The 23,467-nt window shown below is 42.4% G+C and overlaps 3 protein-coding genes across 3 annotated transcripts in view; 2 read left to right on the top strand and 1 right to left on the bottom strand.

The window, feature by feature from the left end:
- Positions 1-23,467, bottom strand: part of LOC309693309 (hemicentin-2-like) — a 1,543,010-nt gene that overhangs the window by 954,064 nt on the left and 565,479 nt on the right. The gene's annotated exons all lie outside the window — the stretch shown is intronic.
- Positions 3,340-10,699, top strand: LOC309695795 (butyrophilin subfamily 1 member A1-like). Its single transcript, XM_082516680.1, has 3 exons — positions 3,340-3,936; positions 4,440-4,769; positions 9,262-10,699. Exons 1-3 carry the CDS (start codon positions 3,756-3,758, stop codon positions 9,291-9,293), a joined length of 543 nt encoding a protein of 180 aa, XP_082372806.1. The 5' UTR covers positions 3,340-3,755; the 3' UTR covers positions 9,294-10,699.
- Positions 18,707-20,578, top strand: LOC309696183 (nuclear factor 7, brain-like). Its single transcript, XM_082517334.1, has one exon. It carries the CDS (start codon positions 18,755-18,757, stop codon positions 20,144-20,146), a length of 1,392 nt encoding a protein of 463 aa, XP_082373460.1. The 5' UTR covers positions 18,707-18,754; the 3' UTR covers positions 20,147-20,578.

Here is a 23,467-nt window from a genome sequence, read left to right as displayed (position 1 = left end):
GTTCATGCATTTTTAATTTGTCATTTATTAAAATTATAAATATATATTTTAACTCAAAAGTACAGTTTTTAAATTTAACCCTAACCCTTGTGCGTGTTTTTTATTTTGACAGCGAATGCGCACCTGCGGACCACTTATGTGCAGCCCTGGTTATTTAGCTCGTCATATTGCAGCCACAGAAATTCTTTTGTCCATGAAACCATAAAGCTGCACTTTCTTTTTGCCTTATAGTCTGATTTGTCATAACTTCTCCGTTTTGTGGTAAGCTTTTCTTTGGCTGTCACTTCTTCACCCTGACCTGTCTTATTTGGCTCAGCAGAACTGAAATATAAATCCTGCTGCTTTTACACACGCACTCACATAAGCTCAGCGATTCTCTGCACGATCAACCTCTCACATGTTTAAGCTTGCTGCAGGAGATTTCACTTGTCATGTTTGCATAGTAAGCTAACGATTAATAAGACGATGTCAGAGGAATTGGTGCACAAATTATCATCACTCACAGATCAGTGCTGTCGCTCTCTATACACAGTTCGCACGATTGCAAAGTGAAAGCAAAAAAGCAAGCGCAAATTCAAACGCGATTTCAATATGTCACATATTGACAGTGGCTCACCGATGCCAATGACATAATTACCCAGCTACATTTCTGAAAGAATGCAAAAGCATTGACATATATTTTTTCTACAATAGCCCGACGGGCAGGGAAGAGATAGATTTTGGTAGCCCGACTGAAAAAATCGCTAGCTCCGGGACGTCGGGCTAGCGATATTGCAAGCCCTGTATCTGATTGAGGAATCACTCATCTTTGGAAAAGAGAGTTTATTACAGAGAAATGGCTCTTTCCAAAATAAAAGCTATACTATCCGCTTCTTCTGGGCTATATTCTCAGCAGCATAAGGAGAATCATGTGCTAACAGCTGTCTAAATGACTCGGCTAAAGTTAGTAGCATGCTTGCTTTTTTTTGTCTGCTTCCACTTGTCTTTGCACTAGGATGATGTCGGCGTAAATGTGCAGTCATATTCGTTGTGTTCCCACTAGTGCTTTCAGGTTAATCTCGTTGAAATGACCTTAACGCCACAACACGGCAAATCTCCGTTAACGAGCTACCGCCGATCGCCCCGTGCATGGGGCTAGACGGCCAACACGTTAACGAGCTAACTGCGCTAACACACTAGTTCCCACCCATGTAATTGAGCATTGCATGGCACATCCAACATACTGTTTTACTTTAGTCCATGACTCGCTTACCTTCAGGGTCATACGTCACATTAAAACCAAAATAATTCCAAACGCCAGATCTGAATGAGGTTCAATTTGCCTGTTGAAAGTAGAGCTTAACTTCTGTCTTGCTAGCTTGCCCTGCGCTCTTCCTTCTGACGATGCTGTCTGTGTTGAGCGCTCAGTGGATCTGCGCTCGACAGTGCAGCCTAGGCGGAGTAGTCGAACACAGATTCACTGAGCGCTCAACACAGACAGCATCGTCAGAAGGAAAATTGATAAAATAAATTACAAATGTTGTATTGTTCGATACATATGCGTACCGAATCGAACGGTTCAATATCGATACGAATATCGTTGCACCCCTAATATATATATATATATTAGGGGTGCAACGATACACAAAATTCACGGTTCGGTTCGATACTTTGGTGTCACGGTTCGATATTTTTTCGATACAAAAAAATGTTCATGCCTTTTTAATTTGTCATTTATTAAAATTATAAATATATATTTTAACTCAAACGTGCAGTTTTTAGATTTAATGTTGCTGAAACAACAAAGCGATAAAATAAATCTATCTGATCAAGAAATCACTCATCTTTGGAAAAGAGAGTTTATTACAGAGAAATGGCTCTTTCCAAAATAAAAGCTATACTATACGCTTCTTCTGGGCTATATTCTCAGCAGCATATTAAACATATCAGGTCCCCATAAGGAGAATCATGTGCTAACGGCTGTCTAAATGACTCGGGTAAAGTTTGTAGTATGCGTGCTTGTTGTTTTTGTCTGCTTCCACTTGTCTTTGCACTAGGATGATGTCGGCGTCAATGTGCAGTCATATTCGTTGTGTTCTCACTAGTGCTGTCAGCGTTAATCTCGTTGAAATGACGTTAACGCCACAACACGGCAAATCTCCGTTAACGAGCTACAGCGGATCGCCCCGTGCGTGGGGCTGGACGGCGTCAACACGTTAACAAGCAAACTGCGCTTCACCTCTTCAGTTCTGAAAGCTGATGGAGAGTCTCGGGTGTTTAACTCCCAGTGAGGTTGTGATGCTGGCGGAGGTCCTGAGAGTGGATGACCCACCCTGCTGTCAACTGAGTTACTGAGGTCACATGGGTCAATGTGTGAGGGGGGGGGGGGGGGGGGGGGGTGAATGGCCCGGAAGTGATCCCAGGACTATGTTATAGGTAGCCAACACTTTTTCCATGTTTGAACTTAATGTGACCACTAGAGGGAGGTATGTGCCTGTTAGTGCCATAAGCCAGCTGTGCAGCAGGCAGGTTGTTTGGCTTCATTTTTGCACAATGGGAGGAGGCGCTGTCGCGTCGTCCATGTTTTCTACAGTCATTGATTTGGACACAGCCAATGTGTTTAGTTTTACTCTTCCCCATGTGATGTCATTATGTCCATTTGTGTCAGCTTTTTTCCCAGGTGCCTCCACTTCCCCATCACCTCATATGTGTATGTAAGTCTTCTGTCTCCCTTTGTTCATTGTTGCTTCGTCTGTGTTCCCACCCCCATGTCCTCATAGTCACAGAGTGATAGTGTGTGTCATAGTGCCCTCATATTATCACAGTATGTCATAGTTGTTCATAGGTTTCTTAGTTCTCCTGTCACCAGCCAAATAAAGGCTCGCTTTTGGTTTCAAGTTCCATCTCTCTGCCTATGTCTGTTCGTGGGTCGTCTACATACACTCCACAACCGAGACAGGAGAGGAACCTGATAACAGCTGAACGTTCTTTTGTTCACACGGAAAATAGGTGTGAAAGGCAAAATTATAAATTGTTTCTAAAAAAAATTAAATAAAGCTGTTTTATTAAATGAATATATACATAATGCAAATGTGCTCATAAATGAGTTGACTCTGTGTTTTCAGAGTTAACAGATTCATTCAGCGATATTGTCTGGATCTGAAATATTGCAGGTACACGCAGAGTGCAGAGGATTTTTACACATACACTGATAATTGTTTTCTATAAGACTCTGGGTCAGGAAGTCCAAACATGACGTCCTGAACTGGGCCTTAGAATAAGCTGAAGGATAACATTAGATAATCAAGGCAGGATGTGTTTTTGTGTCCATGTGTTTCTGATTCCAGGAGGAGCAGATACCAGGGGAGGTCGGATGTGGACGGGGAGGATTCGCAGCAGACTGCCACGTTGGATTTGGGAGAAGATAATAATATTTTGTCATTGTCAAAGTATAAAAGCTGTACAGCCCATTTCAGGGTTAGGGTTGGGGTCAAAGTGAAACTAGAAATATTTAGAATCACAATGAGTTCAAAGCGTGAGGAGGTCTGATGTTCCAACAGTGTTCAGGATGAGAATTATTACCTGCAATGCTCCAGTTTGACCTCATGGTGGCAGTGCCGTCTCACTGTTATAATGGCTACACTCAGACTACAGGAGAGAACAAGAGGCTGTACTAAAACTCTGATGTTTTATCGTGTGTTTATGACATCATGCTGACGTCAGCCTGATAATACCTGTTGATTCAACTAAACAGCCAAGGTTTCCAAGGTTCTTAAATGAACCACAAACTACAGGGTAAGAGTGAGCTGCTGAAAGTCAGATCTGTTCTTCAAAGCAGACTTTCAGCTTTATTACAAACTAAGAGTCGGATCAGCACAAATACTGACACAGAGATGGCTGCTGGCACTGCGCTGCTCTGCTGCACTTTGCTGTTTGTCCTTGTCTTCGTCTCTGCAGGTGAGATTGAACTAAACTGAGGTTCTCTCTGAGATAACAAGAAGTACAGGAGGATTATTTTCATCTGGATTCAGTTTGTCTGTGTGTGAAGGAGACACCAGGCTGGGTGGACACTTAACATCTGTAATCCAGCTGTGACAGAGACAAAGAAGTGTAATGTGTGTGTCAGTGTGATGTGTTGTAGTGTCAGGAGTCAGGATGCAGCTACAAAGCTTCTTGTTCAGTGTATACAAACAGCTGTAGCTCCATAAAGGCAGCATGCAGAGACTCACAGTGTCTTATAATGAGAGGCTGCTTTCTCTCACACATTATGTTCACTTATTATCAGCACATGTTGTTGTTCTGTGGAAGCTAACATCTTGTAGTTTCTGACACTTTGCATGTTTAGCATGAGGCTAAAATTCCCCCTCAGTGGGTCACTGGTGACCTGCTGGATGTTCAGAGGTTCATTAAATCCAACATGACTAAAAACTCAAATGTCAAAGTGTTGTTTCCTCTTTCAGAGCAGAAAACCATCACAGCTGAGTCTGGACAGGACGTCACTCTGACATGTCGAGCTCCAAACAACAACATTAGAGTAATAAAGTGGGAGAGATTTGACCTGGGAGATGATTATGTGCTTTTGTACCAGGATGGTCTCCCTGATTCAACACACCAGCATCCATCTTTTAAGAACCGGGTGGATCTGCAGGACAGACAGATGAAGGATGGAGACGTGTCTTTGATTCTGAAGGATGTGACAGTTCATGACGCTGGAGCATACGAGTGTCGTTTCTTCATGGAAGAAACTCGCTCATGGAAGTCCATCAGCAGCCTCAACCTGATTGTTACAGGTGAGTGAGTAGAGTTGAGTGTGTGTGTGATCAGAGGTGAAGCTGCTTCCTGGTTGTTGATGTGTGTTTGTTGTATGGATGAGCTGGTGGATGTCAGAGGTAGACAGATGTTTCTCCAGCTGTTGTCTTTGTGGCTGGTAGTCTAGAGTTGTAGAGCAGCATTGTTTGGTTAGAGCAGAAACAAAGACATTTATGAATCCGTCTCTTCTTCTCTTGCTCTCTAACTCGTCTGTAAACATGTGTGGGGAAGCTCAATGTTAAAGCCTACAGCTGGAGGGGGAGGGGAGGGGTGAAGCTGGTGGTGAGTCTGTGAAAGTGAATCACAGTCAACTACAGCCCCTTAAATTGCCTTATTACACAATGCTGAGAAAGCATTCGAACGGGTGGAGTGGGATTATCTGTTTTATACTCTAAATAAATTTGGATTTGGCCCTAATTTCATTTCATGGATTCAGTTACTTGACTCCTCACCTATGGCACGTGTTAGAACAAATTTGTTATTCTCTTCTTATTTCCCACTTGTCCGTGGTACGAGACAAGGATGTCCCTTATCCCCTCTCCTTTTGCGTTATCAATTGAACCATTGGCGATTAAAGCCAAGCTGACAGCTGACAGTTGCATTAAGGGCATCTTCAGAGCTGACCAGGAGCACAAAATATCCGTATATGCTGACGATCTCCTGCTGTATATGTCAGAGCCTTTATAACACTGAATAAGCATATCCCTGCATTTATTTGGAACGGCAAAAGTCCATGAATTCGTAAAGATTTCATGCAGAGGACTAGGCCAATGGGTGGATTAGCCTTGCCAATTTTTCAGTCTTATTATTGGGCAGCAAATATTCGAAATATGCTGGATCAGTAATTTTACCACAGAGACTCCAGCTTGGCTCCAAATTGACTCATCCAATTGTGGCAAAATGTGCCTATCAGCTTTGTTGAGTTCAGCTCTCCCATTAGAACTGTACACCTATAAATGTAACCCTTTGTTGTATGACTCGCTCAGAATCTGGGTGCAATGTAAGGTTTGGGTTACACTATCAGCTCAAATCATATGTTCCCACCCTCAATGATGGATTCTGCCTTTAAAATATGGGAAGGTAATGGACTTAGAAATGTCAAAGACCTTTTTGCAGATGGAATTTTTCTCATTCACGCAGCTCCTGAAGCAGTTTAATGTTCCTCGCAAACATTTTTTCCGCTATTTACAAGTTCACCACTTTGTAAAGAGTCGATTTCCTTCATTTCCAGAAGTACCTGAGGAAACTTCTTTGGATAAAATTATTAATATAAACACTCATAAGAGAGGGGCGATTAAAGAAATGTATGCTATATTATTAGATCTTCAATCTCCTTCTCTCTCCATCCTTAAAGCTCAGTGGGAGAAAGACCTTGGGATGACTTTAACAGATGAGCTCTATGTTTTCTCCATAGGGTACACTCTTCTTCTATATGTGCCAGACATGGGCTGACCCCCTGTGTAACAGATGTAAAGCAGAAACAGGTTCACTCCTTCATAGTTTTTGGCCCCAATCTTCATAACTATTGGGTGTCTACCCATACGGAAAAGATGCATATAAATCTTATAAAGTTTGTATCGGTCTTGTGTGAAGCTTTTATGAAAAGCATACAAGAGTGAAAACAGATTAAGATCCCTTGAAAATCATATAAATGAAACTTGTATGTTTTGGATATTTACTAAAACAATATAAGAAAGTAATGAGAAAGTGGCCACTTTCATGAGTAAATCATATAAGCCTTATATGATTGACTGTATGAAGTAGGCCACATCTTATGCAAGTCTTATAAGTTTTTTCTATTTCTTTTCCATATGGGTATATTTAACACCTTTTCAGAGATATATAACGTTAATTATGATCCCTCTGCTCTAATCTTTGGGGTGATACCTCAAAACATCACTTTGCCAAAATACTATTCAAATTCTTTGCTTCACTCATTGCAAGGCGCCTTATACTTTTAAGATGGAAGCAGGAAGCTCCTCCCACACATGAACAGAGGCTTGCAGAGCTCATGAAGTTTTTGCATTTAGAAAAGATGAGATATACACTGGTAGGTTCAACCACCAAATTTCTTGAGGCATGGCAGCCTTTTCTAATGTACATGGAAACATTTAAAATGACCACATTGTCATGACCAGATACCATCCATCCATTTTATTTTTGTTGTTGTTGTTTGTTTGTTTTTTGTTTTGTAGGGGTTTCTTTAGTTTGTTTGTTTGTTTTCTTTCTGTTATCTTTTGGGGTATTGTAAAAACTGAACAGCAAACTACTGTATGTTCAAAGTTTTGCTATTAACATGCTGCTGTAACTGAAAATAAAATGAAAAAATAAATAAAACTCAAATGTCAAAGGAAATAAACAAAATATTTAAAGTCAACCATTCTGATCATAATTGCACTTTGACCTTTAACCTCTCTGCTCTGTGTTGTTTCATCTTTCAGATCAGAAAACCATCACAGCTGAGTCTGGACAGGACGTCACTCTGACATGTCGAGCTCCAAACAACAACATCTTTGCTCTAGAGTGGGAGAGAGCTGACCTGAAGTCAGGAAAGGCGACCAGCATCCATCTTTTAAGAACCGGGTGGATCTGCAGGACAAAGAGATGAAGGATGGAGACGTGTCTTTGATTCTGAAGGATGTGACGATTAATGATGCTGGAACATATGAGTGTCGTTTCCTCATGGTAGAAGCACGCTCATTCAAACACAGCTTCATCAAACTGGTTGTTGTTTGTCCAGGTGAGTGAGTAGAGTTGAGTGTGTGTGATCAGAGGTGAAGCTGCTTCCTGGTTGTTGATGTTTGTTTGTTGTATGGATGAGCTGGTGGATGTCAGAGGTAGACAGATGTTTCTCCAGCTGTTGTCTTTGTGGCTGGTAGTCTAGAGTTGTAGAGCAGCATTGTTTGGTTAGAGCAGAAACAAAGACATTTATGTCTCTTCTTCTCTTGCTCTCTAACTCGTCTGTAAACATGTGTGGGGAAACTCAATGTTAAAGCCTACATCTGGAGGGGGAGGGGAGGGGTGAAGCTGGTGCTTGTGAGTCTGTGAAAGTGAATCCTGCCGGTGCCATAGCTGCTGAAAACGTACTTAGTGCAGACACAAAACGTCCATCAGCTTCAAAGTGTGTCAGAAAAATGTCCACATGGTGACTGATGGATGAGAGAGGTCCCGTTGTTGTTGTTGTGCACAAATCATTGAACAACACAAACACTTAGAGCTGCTTTCAGTGCTGCCTGTTTTGTTACTGCACACATTTCTGATGGTCCTACAGTCCAACGTAGCAAACGTCTCCCTGAAGCCTCTTCTTAGAGACCAAAGGTTGGATCAGAGCGAGCAGCTGAAAGGACACATCTATGAATGCAGTCAGAGACTTTCTCACAACCTCACACTTCATCTGGTCACATTTACACTCAGGTTCTCTGTTAGTCACTGAGATTACAGACTCGCACATTTAAAATAATCTGAATGTTGGATCAGATGAAGTTAATATTTTTTATTTCTTGAACATATGTTTAATTAGCATGTTGCTAAAGCTTTAAGTAATGCACTGGTGACCTGGTGTATGTTAACAGGTCAATTAATCAAATCCAGAATAACTCAAATGTAAGCTAAACAGCATAAATATTAAACATAAACAACATCATATTTCCCCCATGGCACAGTCCACTCAGCACTTCCTGGAGTTTCTCATTTGATCGTTCATTGACACTCATGACTTACAGAGACTCTGATCATCAAACACAGGAATAAAACAAGCAGTGAGCACAACAAAGGATTATTAAAGAAGGAATATTAACTCTATTCTAACTCTAGTAACTCTACACCAGGAAACCACCAAATCTTCTGCAAACGTGATTTTAACCAGTCAAAATGTTTTTGGATATTTATTCAGTGTAGAAACCTAAAAAGTCAGTTTTTTTTAGATGTTTGGTTGTTTTGAACAATTATATCAAACTGTAAGTATGATGTTTGGTATATAGTATTATATATTGCATGGTATTGATATATTGCACTGTTTGAAGTGCTTCGTATATAAAAGTAGTAAACTGTGTACACAGTGTTTGGTGTGACAGAGCTGTTGTCACTGAATCACAGGTTCAGATGTTTCAGCCTCATAATAAACAAACACGTTTTCAGAGACTCGAGGATTTGACCTTCCAAAAGTCTCAGACATGTTTTAATGAGCTCTCACAGTCTGCAGCCAAACAGGTCAAATTATAAAGAACAGCTGGATCAACCCAACATGACCTCTGACCCCGAAGCAGCTGTTAGACCTGTGTATTTGAAAACAAATATGATTTTTTTATGGTGAAAGCAAGATTCCAGACTGCAGTTTTGGTCAGATCATGTTTTTAAATAAAAAGCAGAAAAATCAACATTAACATTTTCTCACTTTATAAATGTTATGAATGATTTTTTCATCTAATCTCCTGAACTAGAAGAGGACACCTCACAGCTGTTTCTCACCTGCAGGTCAGCCAGGAGGAGACAGAGATGAACTGTGAGTCGGACGATCTGAGGACAGACAGAAACTCTCCTGAACATCCAGCAGTCGACTCTGATGATCATCATGTTCAGACTCGGACCAACAGTGTGTGTCTGTGCTGTCAGTGACTCTGAACTACAGTTTATTCATCTTGTTCATGAGATTTACTGACACAAAGTCAAACTGTGTTACAAACACACATGAATTTCTGATCTCAGAGTCAGTGAGTGTTGGAGCTTCAGGTTAGACAAATTAACTATTTTATGTTGGTGTGATTGTTTATTAGCTTCATGTGACTTTTTCTTCTTTAAGTACAGTCCACTGGAAAACACTTTGTATAAAAATCATCTCTTTGGCTGACATTGTTTTTAGTTTGTAAACCAATCTTACCCAATTTAACAGATTGTACAAACTGTTAACGTCTCTCTCTGATCCTGCACTGAGAAGTTTGACAACCTCTTCAACTTTTCTTTAACATGACACACTGTTCAGCTCAGATTTAAACTGCTTTGACCTTTGACACCAGCAAAACATCCTGAACAACTTTGCTGGGTTGAGACCTGATTACTTTTCATAAACAGACCCATGAGACTCAAAAATATGAAACATATTTTCACATTTATACTGTTGTATAGATGATGCAAACCTTTGTACACTGATGCTCTTTTGGGTGAAGTTTGACTCATTTGTTTAGATGGATTTTCAGATCCACCAGTTTGGCTCAAGTTAGAAACATTGTGATTTTAGGGAAAATTGCCACTCATAATGTATAAATATACACATCATGTTTGTGTGGATTTGTAATGAGACAGCAGTGTCGGAGGTCACAGTCATCCTGTTGCCCACAGAAACAGACTCCTCCTGTGAATTAGTAAAGTAACACATGGAGCGCATGAGGAACAAAGGTCATACATGTATCTCCTGAAGTGGATTCTGGGTCTCTGACTTCCTCCCACAGTCCAAAGACATCAACGGGTGTTTTTTATTTATCCGTGTATGCTGTGTGTGAATGTGTGGTTCCTACAGAACTTAATGGTCAGTAACACTAACATATAAACATGAGTGCATCACATCAGCACATGAAAGAACAACAGTGTGGCATTAATATTACAGCAGTGAGGACAGTGTGATGAACTGATGCTCTGATCTCTGGTCTGACCAAAGCTTTAACTCCAAACATCTCTCCACTGTTAGAGCTTCTGCACTGTTTCAGGTTCAAATCATGGTTCATATTTTCATGGCCTGATGGTGTGACGCCTCCACCTACATCACTGAACTGCTCCACTTCTGTACTCTTCTCTCTGTGGCCTTCTTGAAACGTCCTCTTGGTGTTTGTGGGGTTTTTCTCAGTTCATGTGTGCCTTATAAGAGTTTGTTTTTTAAAGACAATGACAATCAGTGAATTCCTTCTGTGATTGAATGAAATATGAGCACTATGTAAGTGTGTAAGTGTTAATAAAGATTTACATGTACCTGTTGAATTCTCTTTTCATTGTTTTTGTCCCTCCAATAACAGACAAACCTCTGTTTCTGAAGTGCCTTAGAGCAACGTCTTCCTCTGTAACTGAATGCTGTGGGTAAACATGTCTTTACTTCTGTGCCTGAAAACAACATCTCCCTGTAGAAAGTGAAGGCTGAGCTCACTCAGATCACTCAGTCAGATCAACTGAGCTTAGAAATAAACTGATTTGTTGATTTTACAATGCTGTGATTGCAGCTATTCCACAACTCTCTCTGTTAATGGTACACATGGCCACTGATTAAATGGTCATTGATCAATGATCATTATTCTTTCGGATAGCGATTGAGATTGTGGATAGAAGTGGCAGAAATGGGCTTCCTCCAAAGAGTGGTTGGCCTCTGCCTTACAGATAGGGTGAGCAGTTTGGCTATTGGAGGGGCTCAGGGTAGAGCTGCTGCTCCTTCACATCGAAAGAAACCAGTTGAGGTGGTTTGGGCATCTGACGAGGATGCCTCCTGGGTGAATTGTTCCATGCATGTCCCACAAGAAGGAATCGAATGGAACTGAAGAAATCACTTGGAAGAGTGACAAAGCATTTCTCCAATTGAATGCGTCCAGATAAACAGAATCAACCTTTTGTGACACTTTTATAATGTTCAACATGATTACTAACAGATAACACACCCAGTGCACTAAACTCACTGTGTGCAGGACTTTGTTTGGTGTTTACATAAACGGTAAATGGTCTGAATTTCTATAGCGCTTTACTAGTCCCTATGGACCCCAAAGCGCTTTACACTATATTCAGTCATCCACCCATTCACACACTGGTGATGGCAAGGCAGACATACATTGTAGCCACAGCGGCCCTGGGGCGCACTGACAGAGGCAAAATGAAAACAAACTACAAACTGCTGAGCTGTTGAACAGCTGATCCAGCCTTTAGTCTGAGCTGCAGTCAGTCACACAAACAGACTGAACAGGGTGTGTTCTGTGCAGCACCTGCATGTAAAACAGAAGCAAAGCTGTTCCTGTGAAATGAAAGTGAAAGCCTCTCTGAGCGTCTCCCTGTAGAAAATGGAGGCTGAGCTCAGTCAGATCACTCAGCCTGCAGACAAATGGAGGCGTGTTTGAGACGTGCAGATAAACACTCAGCTTTGTGTCGTCCTCTAAGGGCTCAGGGCCGTCCTGTTGTCATATTATCACATGCATGACAACATGCGTCTCAGTCCTCAGAGTCCTCTGCACAGTGCTCAGGGATTTTCCTCATCTTTCATATTATGTGCCTGTTTGAATTCAAGCATCATCGTCTACAACTGGACACCCAGCTCTATCTGTCCATGAAGCCAGATAACACACACCATTTAGTTAAACTGCAGGAATGTCTTAAAGACATAAAGACCTGGATGATAACTTTCTGCTTCTTAATTCAGATCAAACTGAGGTTATTGTAATCGGCCCTGAAAATCTTAGAAATATGGTATCTAACCAGATTCTTACTCTGGATGGCATTACCTTGGCCTCCAGTAACTCTGTGAGGAACCTTGGAGTCATTTTTGACCAGGACATGTCCTTCAACGCACATATTAAACAAATATGTGAGACTGCTTTCTTCCATTTGCGCAACATCTCTAAAGTTAGAAATATCCTGTCTCAGAGTGACGCTGAAAAACTAGTTCATGCATTTATTACTTCCAGGCTGGACGACTGTAATTCATTATTATCAGGATGTCCAAAAAACTCACTGAAAAGCCTTCAGCTAATCCAAAATGCTGCAGCAAGAGTCCTGACAGGGACTAGAAAGAGAGAGCATATTTCTCCTGTTTTGGCTTCCCTTCATTGGCTTCCTGTTAAGTCCAGAATTGAATTCAAAATCCTGCTCCTCACATACAAGGTCTTAAATAATCAGGCCCCATCTTATCTTAATGACCTTGTAGTACCATATCACCCTATTAGAGCACTTCGCTCTCGCTCTGCAGGCCTACTTGTTGTTCCTAGAGTATTTAAAAGTAGAATGGGAGGCAGAGCCTTCAGTGTTCAGGCCCCTCTTCTGTGGAACCAGCTTCCAGTTTGGATTCAGGAGACAGACACTATCTCTACTTTCAAGATTAAGCTTCAAACTTTCCTTTTTGCTAAAGCATATAGTTAGACCCTGAATCCTCCCTTAGTTATGCTGCAATAGACGTAGGCTGCCGGGGGATTCCCATGAAGCATTGGCCTAAAGGACACTATATTATCAGTCACTAACCCAGATGCAGAGAAGAATGCTGAATGCTACGCTGAACTGATACAGTTTCTCGATGATAAAAGTCTGCCACTGGTAATGAGAGATGCGGCTGACGACGGAAGAAAAGCTTTAAAAATACTATGTGACCACTACGATAGTAAAGGCAAGCCCAGAATCATCGCACTGTACACAGAGCTGACGTCTTTACAGAAGAAACCAGATGAGACAGTGACAGATTATATTATCCGAGCTGAAAAAGCAGTGACCTCTCTAAGAAATGCAAAAGAAGTCATCAGTGACTTCAAGCTCAACAGTCCAGTACGATTACAGCATACAATATTATTGTCACTGCTACATTTCTGTGATGAACCAGAAATTATTTCCACTACTAATTAATCACCGCTGAGCTCAAAGGTTATATTAATAAACGGTTAACGAATGTGTATCTATGACGACGATTTGTGAGACTGGTAAACTTACCTTTGTTCGTACGATGGTCTTTCGTTCTACACGGTGCGTTTCAAGGTCCTGCACCCATCCGTCGGTAAACTGTACCTGGGCTTGTTGCAGTGACCTGAAGTTACTAAACTTCATGAGTGTGTGCACTCACTCCAAGAACCGTATGATTATAAATATGAGCGTGGTGAAAGTTGGGCAGCACGCTGACGTCTTTGGTCCCTCTGTGTGCTCGTAAGGGTCTGACCCTTTCACTCCTTTGATTTTTTCCTCGTATCTTTTCTTTGTCTTTTCGTCGAGACTTTTTTGTGCGGCAAAGAAAAAACAAGAAGGTATTGGAACCGGAGAATGAACGTTTTGCGGTGCTGCAAATGCTTGCATTTGATGCGGTACTTGGATTGTTTTGCCACGAGTTGCCGGCATGCAATGCGCGAAAATCACGTGATTGCTAAACAAGGGGCGGGTGCATCCGGCCTCCTCGGCTGTAATTGGTCCAGCCCAGAGTCGATCATGACCAATTGACCAATCCAACACCTTTCATTATATATACCCTTCCTAAAAAAAAACCAAAAAAAAAAAAAAGTCCATCGGCCCATAAAAACAAAAAATCGCCAGCGGCCCACCCCCGATGGCCAGTCCAGCTATGGATCAGGGGTGTCAAACTCAAATACACAGTGGGCCAAAATTCAAAACTGGAACAAAGTCGCAGGCTAACGTTAATATTTATTGAAATATATTTATTCCTCCAGATATAAGAATGAATCTTTTCTCAAACACAAACTGAATATGGAACAAGTTCTGCTCCAATTATTTGGGTAAAGATAATAAACACTTTGATGGCCTATAAGTGAAAGTGAAAACGTGATAAACCAATAATATAATTAATAAATAATAAATAATTATATTTTTTGATAAGTGAAGTTCACTGAACTGAAAGGAAATTTTGGTTTGATGATGGTTGACATGTTTTCCAAATAGAAGTTTTTCCTCTAGTGAGGAGATGCAGGTGCAGCAGAGCATTGCTGGAAGAAATGATCCCAAGGGTGGAATCTCCTGAGAAATCTTCAGAGACACAGCGAGAAGTAGGGACCATAGCTGACAGCCCAGGCAGGGGTTGAGGTCAAAGGTCATGCTGTTTGGGGACCTACTGGTCATCATGAGAAGATTCTGGAACCACAGCAATGACCATAAAGCTGCACTGGATGGAGAGCTTTGCCACGGGGCTTTCCAGAGGTAATCACGAGGAGATTGTGGACAACAGATGGAGATCTGAAGGATGAGGGGAGCGTTCCAAGCTCCAATCGACAGTGCAGAGAGGAAGTTCAAGGATGGCATCATGATTCTGTGAACAGAAAGCAGAAGCTATGGTGGTGACGGGGAATGACTGACAGCAGTTTCCTATGAACATCACCTAATGCTGTGTCACTGTGCTATGCATGCTTTGACACTCTGAAGAGGGTCTTCCTTTGTGTCATTGTTGTTGTCATTTGCATCATGAACAAGACTGCTGAAGTGACTCAACAGGTGGGGTTACAACAGCAGTAAAATCATTGAATCCAATACCCTTTCCAAAAAAGGTTTTCTGCAGAGACGAAAGGACAATAGAGGAGTCATAAGTATCCCCCCACAGGAAGAATGCATGAAATGAGGTGATGAGGGTTGATAGAGGCCATAAAACAGGAGTGCTGACAAAGGCCTGCAGCCTTGAAGATAACTGAAAGCCACATTGACAAACAGCAAAACTAACTGGTGTGTTTGTTATACCCATGTCTGCATACATTTGGACTCTGGTCATATGGACAGTGATAGAAACAACTGGAAGAGACATTTATGAAGCTCTGAGGAACTCAAACCACTCTGCATGTGTGATTTACACACCTGGAGGAGATGCACCACAAAGCTGGAATGATTTTGCAAATGTTAATTTCTATGTTTGACTGTTAACATTCATTTGCTTACTTGGAGGGTGTCAATGGAAAATTGTATTTAGTAGTCAGTATAATCTTTTAGTGATATAAGTTTGCATATGGTAGAATGCTGCATGTAATCATTTGTGTGTAGAAGTATATAGTTGGTGGCATATTGAAAGAATGTCTCATCCTAGGAGGTCTGTAACATTCTAGGGTGTTCACCCCACATCCTAGGAGCATGAGAGAGGTCGTACCTTGTCTTATTGTTTTATGGTAGGATTAACGTAGCTATGTCTGTTTTAGTCTAAGTGCCTTTTGGTTTGATGAACTGCTGGACTTTGAGACCAGCAGGTTTAGGGAAGATCTTATGGGGCCACACTCTGACACCCCCCCCCCCCCCCCCCCGCACACACACACACACACACACACACACCCACCCACCCACCCAATGAAGTATAAAATAAAGACCGGGGCAGTTTCTCAGGCGCGAGTCTCTCAGTCCGGAGACTGCCCTTGCTTGCAAGAAATTCTGTGTGTTTCTCTTCTCTGAGTCTTTGCTGAAGAAGTATTTTAGAATATATTCCTTAACAGAGAGAACGATGCTCGTCACAGTTCTCTCCCTCATGCACGAGCAACACAAAGAGCTCTGGTGACTTGCGTCTTGTCTTTGCCATTGTAGTAGAATTGTCTTGGCGTTCCAGCAATAGGTCTGTGCTAGATGAACGTATCAGCAACCTTCAAACACGTGTGGAGAATTCATTATTTCTTTGACAGATTCTTTAGTAAATAACAGAAAAAAGAAAGTAAGAGAAAAATCACCTGCACAAGTGCCGAGGTAGGTCTCCCTGCAGGATTGTTTTTCCCTTCATCAGGAGCAGCGCTGGGCTGTTTAAATCACGGACAAACAGTATCCTACAGTTGTTTATGTTTTTAAACCCACTTTGCACAGAGAGGCATTTTTTGGAAAATGCATTGATAGTAATATTGAATATTATTACACATCAAAAAAAATAACTACAGTAAAATAATCACATCGTGACGCCTCTGCCTTTCTAAATGGAGGGACAGTAACTGTGTGTGTATGTAAGCGTGTAAAACCTGAAGATGGTAAGATTAACAGTATTTTGTCTCTATCTGCCATTCTGCTATTCATCTCAACAATAACGTGGCGCACAGCGTGGCGTGAAAATAGCCACATGCAATGGAGCAAAATATGGGTGTGTGTGGTTGGAGGATGTGTTCATGCGCACAAGGGGGGGGGGGGGTGGAAATTTTTCTTGTAAAAGAAAGGGGGGCCCAACAAAAAAAGTTTGGGAACCACTGGTTTAAACGATGTTAGCACAGAAATATTAGCTTCTGTCATGACTGATGAAGTTACTGGTTAATAAAGTTTCCAGTAAAGTGTTTAATCTCAGCCACAGATTGACGGTAAATATCCCGTTTTTCTTTAGTGCATCTATAATAAATATGTGCAAGTTTCAGTGCTTCGTTTGAACTGTATGATACTTATACTGACCCAGGGTCAGTGTAAAATACAATCCTAGCTGTGTGAACAAAGCCTGGCTCCTTTAATCCTGCATGACAAACCTCAGGATGCAGGTTATTATTACTCTTTCCTGCTGGCACACCTGTCACACCTGAGAGTCAGCTAGAAACGTACAGTGACGTGGACATCATGCAAAGACTGCCAGACTCTGTAATATTGCAAATGATCAGTGACTCAGGTTAACAAAAAAGAAAGTAAGAGGAAATTTAATTCTATAAAACGTGAAAAATTCCACACACATGTAACTCACCACTGTGTGAAGATCACAGGGGAGAAATCGTTTCTCTGAGTCAGAGATGAGTGTCAGTAACACAGAAGTAACACTCAGTGTCATGCAGTGACTTTTACACAACCAGATCAGATGAACCAACTCACACTAAAACATGCATTTTGCTGCACTCTTTACACTTATTTCTTTTCTTTCTGCTCTTTGATGATGAGTGTCAGTAACACAGAAGTTGTCATGGTCCCCGCACCTCTCCAGCTGACAGCAGTCAGGCGCTTTGTTTTGTTTATTCTCCTCTCTCGCCTCTGCTCTCCCTTTCTCTCTCGTCCTCTCCCACTCTCTCTTTCTCCTGCCGGGGCGGAGCTCAGTATGGGCTCCTGCTCCTGGCCCACGCACCTGGAGATGATCAGCACACCTGCCGCTGATTATGAGAATTGGAGTCCTACTTAAGATGGCGAGTCTGCTCTACTCGTCGCTGGATCGTTGAGCCATCAGCGTCAGTCGTCCTGCACTCTGCAAAGTTTGTTCGTGTCTGAACCAGGAGACTAACTGTTTCTCTGTCTGTGTATAGATTTCCCCTGGACCTGTTTTGCCTGTGCACGGTGACTGAGCGTGAGCAAGAGTGATGGAGGAAAGAAGAGGAGCTGTGTGTGGTTGCGAGGGCTGTATGGAAATCTCCCCTCCCTGGACTCCTGCCCCTTTCACTCCCGGACCCTGGAACCCTTTTTCCCAGACACCGTTGTGTGTGTGTGTGTGTGTGTGTCACCGTGGAGAACACTGTAAATAAATTCACTTTTGATTTGAAGAAACTTGTGGTCTGCGCCTGAGTCCGCTCCACTAATCGTGACAGAAGTAAAACTCCGTGTCATGCAGTGACTTTTACACAACCAGATCAGATGAACCAGCTCACACTAAAACATTTTGCTGCACTCTTCACACTTATTTCTTTTCTTTCTGCTTTCTGAGATAAAAGCTCTTTATTAGTAACTTTTACAACTTCTGGCAGGTTAATGTCTGAACTTTGGAGTGAAACACACCCTTAGTTACAGGAAATAACACCACTGTCTGTAACTAAGTGAGTCCACCTTAACACCACCTGTGTGTGTGTGACTGCATTACACTCCCACTGCTGGGAACCTGAACAAGAACCAGAACAAAGTCTAAAATAGAAGCTGACAAACAGCTGCACCACCGAGTGACACTTTATTTTATAAACTTCACAACAGGTTTCATGTTGTGACCTGTGGAGGTGAAAAGACACAAAACCTGTTTTACAGCTTTTGAGCTGCAGGCAGGATTGAAACACACCTTAGTTAAAAGTCAAACAGCAACATTTTGTCCTCCCCTCACGTCACTCAAATGTGACAAACCAGGAAACAGGAAGTTCTTCGTCCTCAGTAAAGAGAGACGCACAGACGATCAGACTGAGCTCAGACCAAACTAGCAGCTTCCTCTGAGTGAGTCCAGCTACAGGAGAGAAAAGTGGAAAACTCCAACACTGCTGCTTCAAGCTGCTGACGCTCCACACACTGAATGTGAGTTTGAGCAAAAACACGACTCAAAGCAAGTTTCAGTGAAGGTGGTAGAGGAGGGAGGGGAGCCAGGACTGACTGTACTTCCTGTCTGCTGTTTTCAGCTTCACTCACAGACTCAATGGCTTCCAGATCAGAGGAGGATCTCTGCTGTCCGGTCTGTCAGGAGGTCTTCAGAGATCCTGTTATTCTGTCATGTAGCCACAGCTTCTGTAAAGACTGTCTGAAGAGATGGTGGAGAGAGAGACCAACACACGAGTGTCCAGTTTGTAACAGAAGATCTTCAAAGGAGGATCCACCTTTAAATCTGGCTTTAAAGAACCTGTGTGAGTCGTTCTTACAGGAGAGAGATCAGAGAGCTTCAGAGGCTCTCTGCAGTCTGCACTCTGAGAAACTCAAACTCTTCTGTCTGGACCATCAGCAGCCAGTGTGTCACATCTGCTGTGCCTCAGAAAAACACACCAATCACAGATTCAGACCCATCGATGAAGCTGCACAACAACACAAGAAGGAACTTCAGGAAACTCTGGAGCCCTTAAAGAAGAAGTTAAAGGTTTGTGAAGAAGTTCAAGTGAAGTTTGATCAAACAGCAGAACACATTAAGGTCCAGGCCCGACACACAGAGAGCCAGATTAAGGAGCAGTTTAAGAAGCTTCAGCAGTTTCTAGCAGAGGAAGAGGAGGCCAGGCTGGCTGCACTGAGGGAGGAAGAGGAGCAGAAGAGTGGGATGATGAAGGAGAAGATGGAGGCTCTGAGCAGAGAGATAGCAGCTCTTTCAGACACAGTCAGAGCCACAGAGGAGGAGCTGAGAGCTGAAGACGTCTCATTCCTGCACAACTACAAGGCTGCAGTGGAAAGAGTCCAGCGCTGCCCCCTGCTGGATGATCCACAGCTGCCCTCAGGAGCTCTGATAGACCAGGCCAAACACCTGGGCAACCTGACCTTCAACATCTGGAACAACATGAAGGACATGGTCTCCTACACTCCTCTCATTCTGGACCCAAACACTGCTCATCCAAAACTCATCCTGTCTGAAGATCTGACCAGTGTGAGACGAGGAGGAGAGAAGCAGCAGCTTCCTGATAATCCAGAGAGGTTTGATTATTCCTGCTCTGTCCTGGGCTCTGAGGGCTTTAACTCAGGGACTCACAGCTGGGATGTCGAGGTTGGAGACAGTACATGGTGGGCTCTGGGGGTGTTAGCAGAGTCTGTGCAGAGGAAGGGATACATTGAGTCTGGATTATGGAGAATATGGTTCTATGAAGGTAAATACTCAGCATGGTCACCATCAGCTCCTCTCACTCCTCTCTCAGTCCAGAAGAAGCTCCAGAGGATCAGAGTGAATCTGGACTGGAACAGAGGAAAGCTGTCGTTCTCTGATCCTGATACTAACACACACATACACACCTTCACACACACTTTCACTCACAGGATGTTTCCATACATTCGCACTGGTGGTAAAGTGAAGGTGTGTCCGTTGAAGGTGTCAGTGTCAGTGCAGCAGATGAGTTGAGGATGATGATGTTTCTAATGTTGTTTCCTGTCAGTGAGTTGAAGCTGTTAAACTGCAGCTGTCCTCCTGCTGCCTCGTTGTTCCAAAGCTCTTTGTTTCTCTTTTAGTTTCACTCTTTCTTTCTGTTTCTGCTGTCCACCTTTTCACATGGAAAATCATTTCACTGTTTCTCACTGAATGACTCCCCAAACTAGATTTGAAATTCTATCAAGTTTCTAATCATTACAAGTGATTCATGTTTCTATTTGATGTGTAAATGGAGATGATTTAGTTTGCTGGGATATGGACTGACATGTGTTGAATGGGAGGAGCAGTTTGTTGTTGTCTTCTTGTCTGTTTATGACAACAATAAATATGTTGTTGAAACAATGATTCATGTTTAACTCCATATATGAAATGTTTCTGATCTTTGAATTCTGTTTGATTAAAGACTTTCTTCATGACACAAATGAGATTTCAGTGTATTAATAGAACTAAATAAGCTCAGAGTTGAAAGGCTGGAGTATTATGTACGTGCTTCACTGTCAGGATCTTCAGGGGGATTCAAAGGGAAACATCAAACTGCTGTAATGAGATAAACTAGTTGGGCTGAACACACTTATCTGTAGTTTGTCTCCATCCAGGATCATCAGAATATAATGAACATGTGTGAAGAGCCACAAAATGCTGCTGCCCTCTCAGCATGATGAGCTCCAGCCTTTGTTAGCAGGACAACAGGAAACATGAGACAACTTTCAGAGACAGTAACCAACTGTGGCCACAAGATGGCAGCAGCTGATCTGAGATCCTTTATTGGACAGAAGGACTCTGCTCTGTGACGTCATCAGAGAGACGGCCTTCACTCTGATAGATCTGACGTCATGTCTGCACTGCGATGATGAAAGCTGATAAACACATTGTTATTGATCCATGAAATCACCTCTGTCCTCTCAAGTGTAGCTGTTTACAGAGCTGAAGAAGTCCTTCATCATCAAAACAGACAAACATGTATTTCCTGTATTAAGTGACGTCATCCTCACTCTGACCTCTTACATACATTCTGTTCAGTTTTCCTGCTGTAAGAAATAAACTGTGTGAAAATAGAAATGCAGGGAAACATCCATTAATCACAGCTGAGCCGTTTGTTTCTGACTCACATTCAATGAGGCTTCAGGTGTAAATACCTCAGAAGTGTTTGTGAGTTCAGTAGAAGCAGACCCAGTCGACCATCATGGCCTCCACAGCACTACACAATGCAACAGAAAGGCCTTCATCATCTGCTGAACCACCTCTGAACCACGACGCTCTCCCTGCATCTAAAAGCTGTTAGTCAGGATGAGATGCTGCTGTGATCGCTCACAATTTACCTGTGAGACCTTTGTAAATATTGTCTTTGTTTCTGGAGGAAACACCTTTAGTCTGTTTGTATTTGGAGTGCAGCTCTGGGCGTCCATCACTTTAACCTGCACACGTTTAGTTATTGAGTGTAGTTGATGTTTGGCAGCATTTTATAAGTGACAGTTCATGAACGGTGAAGGAACAGAGGACGCCTGACCATCCTACCTATGTCAGTAAGAAGACTTTCATCACAACTTCACAACTTAACACAACTGAAACCTGAATCCAGTGTTGCATAGTTTACTAACAGTGTGTGCTGACACTGAAGTTAGCAGTTTGTTTCCTAAGAGCTGCTGGGACAAACCACAGTGAGCGGCTACAGAGTTTAGTTAAGGTGGTTCTAACATGTGACCTGTTGAATTATTTACAGGGATTTATTTTTCATTTAAAGCATCATTTGTGAAGTTTTTATGAAGTTTACTTCTTTTATGTTCTTTGTGTAACGTTTAGATTTTCTTCTCTGGTGTTTTAACTCTTCAGGTTTCCTGTAACAGAGATGTAAACCACCGTTTTCTGATGCTGCTGCACTGGGACATAAACACGGCCACTTTATTAGGCACACCTTGCTGGCTGCAGGTTATAACCCCTGCTGGAAACATCCCACAGATTTGGATCCTTATTGCCATGACAGCACCACACAGCTGCTCCAGATGCTGCAGGATGCTGGTCAGGGCTCTAACAGTGAAACTTTACTGAAAGTAAGAAACCTGAGAGGAAATAAACTTTGACTTTAGTAAGCTGAGCTCTGAAGCTGTGATGGAGCTCAGTCGGTGTGAAGGTGGCTGCTGTGTAACAAGTGTTTGTCTGAGGTGCTGCGACTGATCGTGGTCATGTTTATTTAAAGAAGTCGGTGATGAAGCAGGCTGTGCAGTCCGAGCTCTTCATCAGTTAACAGTCCTCCAGAGCTGCTGCAGGGAGCTGACTGTCCTCCAGGTGGCGCTAAGTGAACAAAGTCCAAAGAAATAAACTTGGACTGTTTTTTGAAGCCTAAATAAAATGTGAATAAACTTTATAGATACATTTGAAACCAGCTACTCTGTGACTTTACACACTCACACAGTAACAGAGCTGATTCCTGATTGGAGCAGCACAGAGTTAGACTTCTTTTCTGGCTGTGGATTGGTTCGTCAGGATTTCCTCCTTTACAGGTTTAAAAACAATCTCTGTTTCTACATTTTTTGACCTCCTTCTTGTGTCTAAAGGTGAAGCAGCACCAGCCTCCTCTGATCCTCATGTTGTAGCTCTGTGTGTCCAGCAGGGGGCAGAACACCTCCAAACTGTGCCAGCAGCTCTCACTGTGAGCTCAGACGTTTGTGGACACTCAGTTTGTTTGAACATAGTAAATAATCAGAGCTTCTCAGGCTGTTTATGGGGACACCACCTGCCCGAGGGTGTACTGTGTCAGAGAGGTGGTGTATGGTGCTGGGTGTAGTCTCTCTGCTGGTTCACAGTTTTTACTGAGGAGCTGTGTTCATGTCAGGAAGGTTTCGTCTGATCACTGTGGTGCAGTTTGGTTTACTCTGTTTCTGAGTGTTTGTAGGATCAGTCTCTGCAGGTCACCTGATACCTGGCAGTGAAGTGTTTATGAATCAGCTCCGTCAGATTTAATCCAACAGAATAACATGTAAAACACTCCAGGGCTTTTAATCTGAAACTTTCTCCAGAGCTGTCTGGAGTTTTCTTACATTAAAATATTCTGGTGGAGGCAGAGTGACAGTGTTGTAGATGCTGCATTTTGAAGCCTCAGTGTTTATATTTTTGTTCACAGCCATGTAGACAGAGAGGCAGAGAGAGACAGTGCTGTCACTGAGCTACATGTGTCAGAGCTCAGATGAGGCCCACACATGTGTGTTATCTGTTGTTGCTACACACAGTTAAGATATGGAACATGTGTGTAACCAACTTTCATAGGTTTTAATATCCTGATGTTGACAATTGATGCAA

The sequence above is a fragment of the Aulonocara stuartgranti genome, assembly GCF_965226115.1.
Source record: "Aulonocara stuartgranti genome assembly, chromosome: 3".
NCBI classification, from domain to species: Eukaryota; Metazoa; Chordata; class Actinopteri; order Cichliformes; family Cichlidae; genus Aulonocara; species Aulonocara stuartgranti.
Note: the sequence above shows the minus strand (reverse complement) of the source record. Positions and strands in the feature narration are given on the sequence as shown.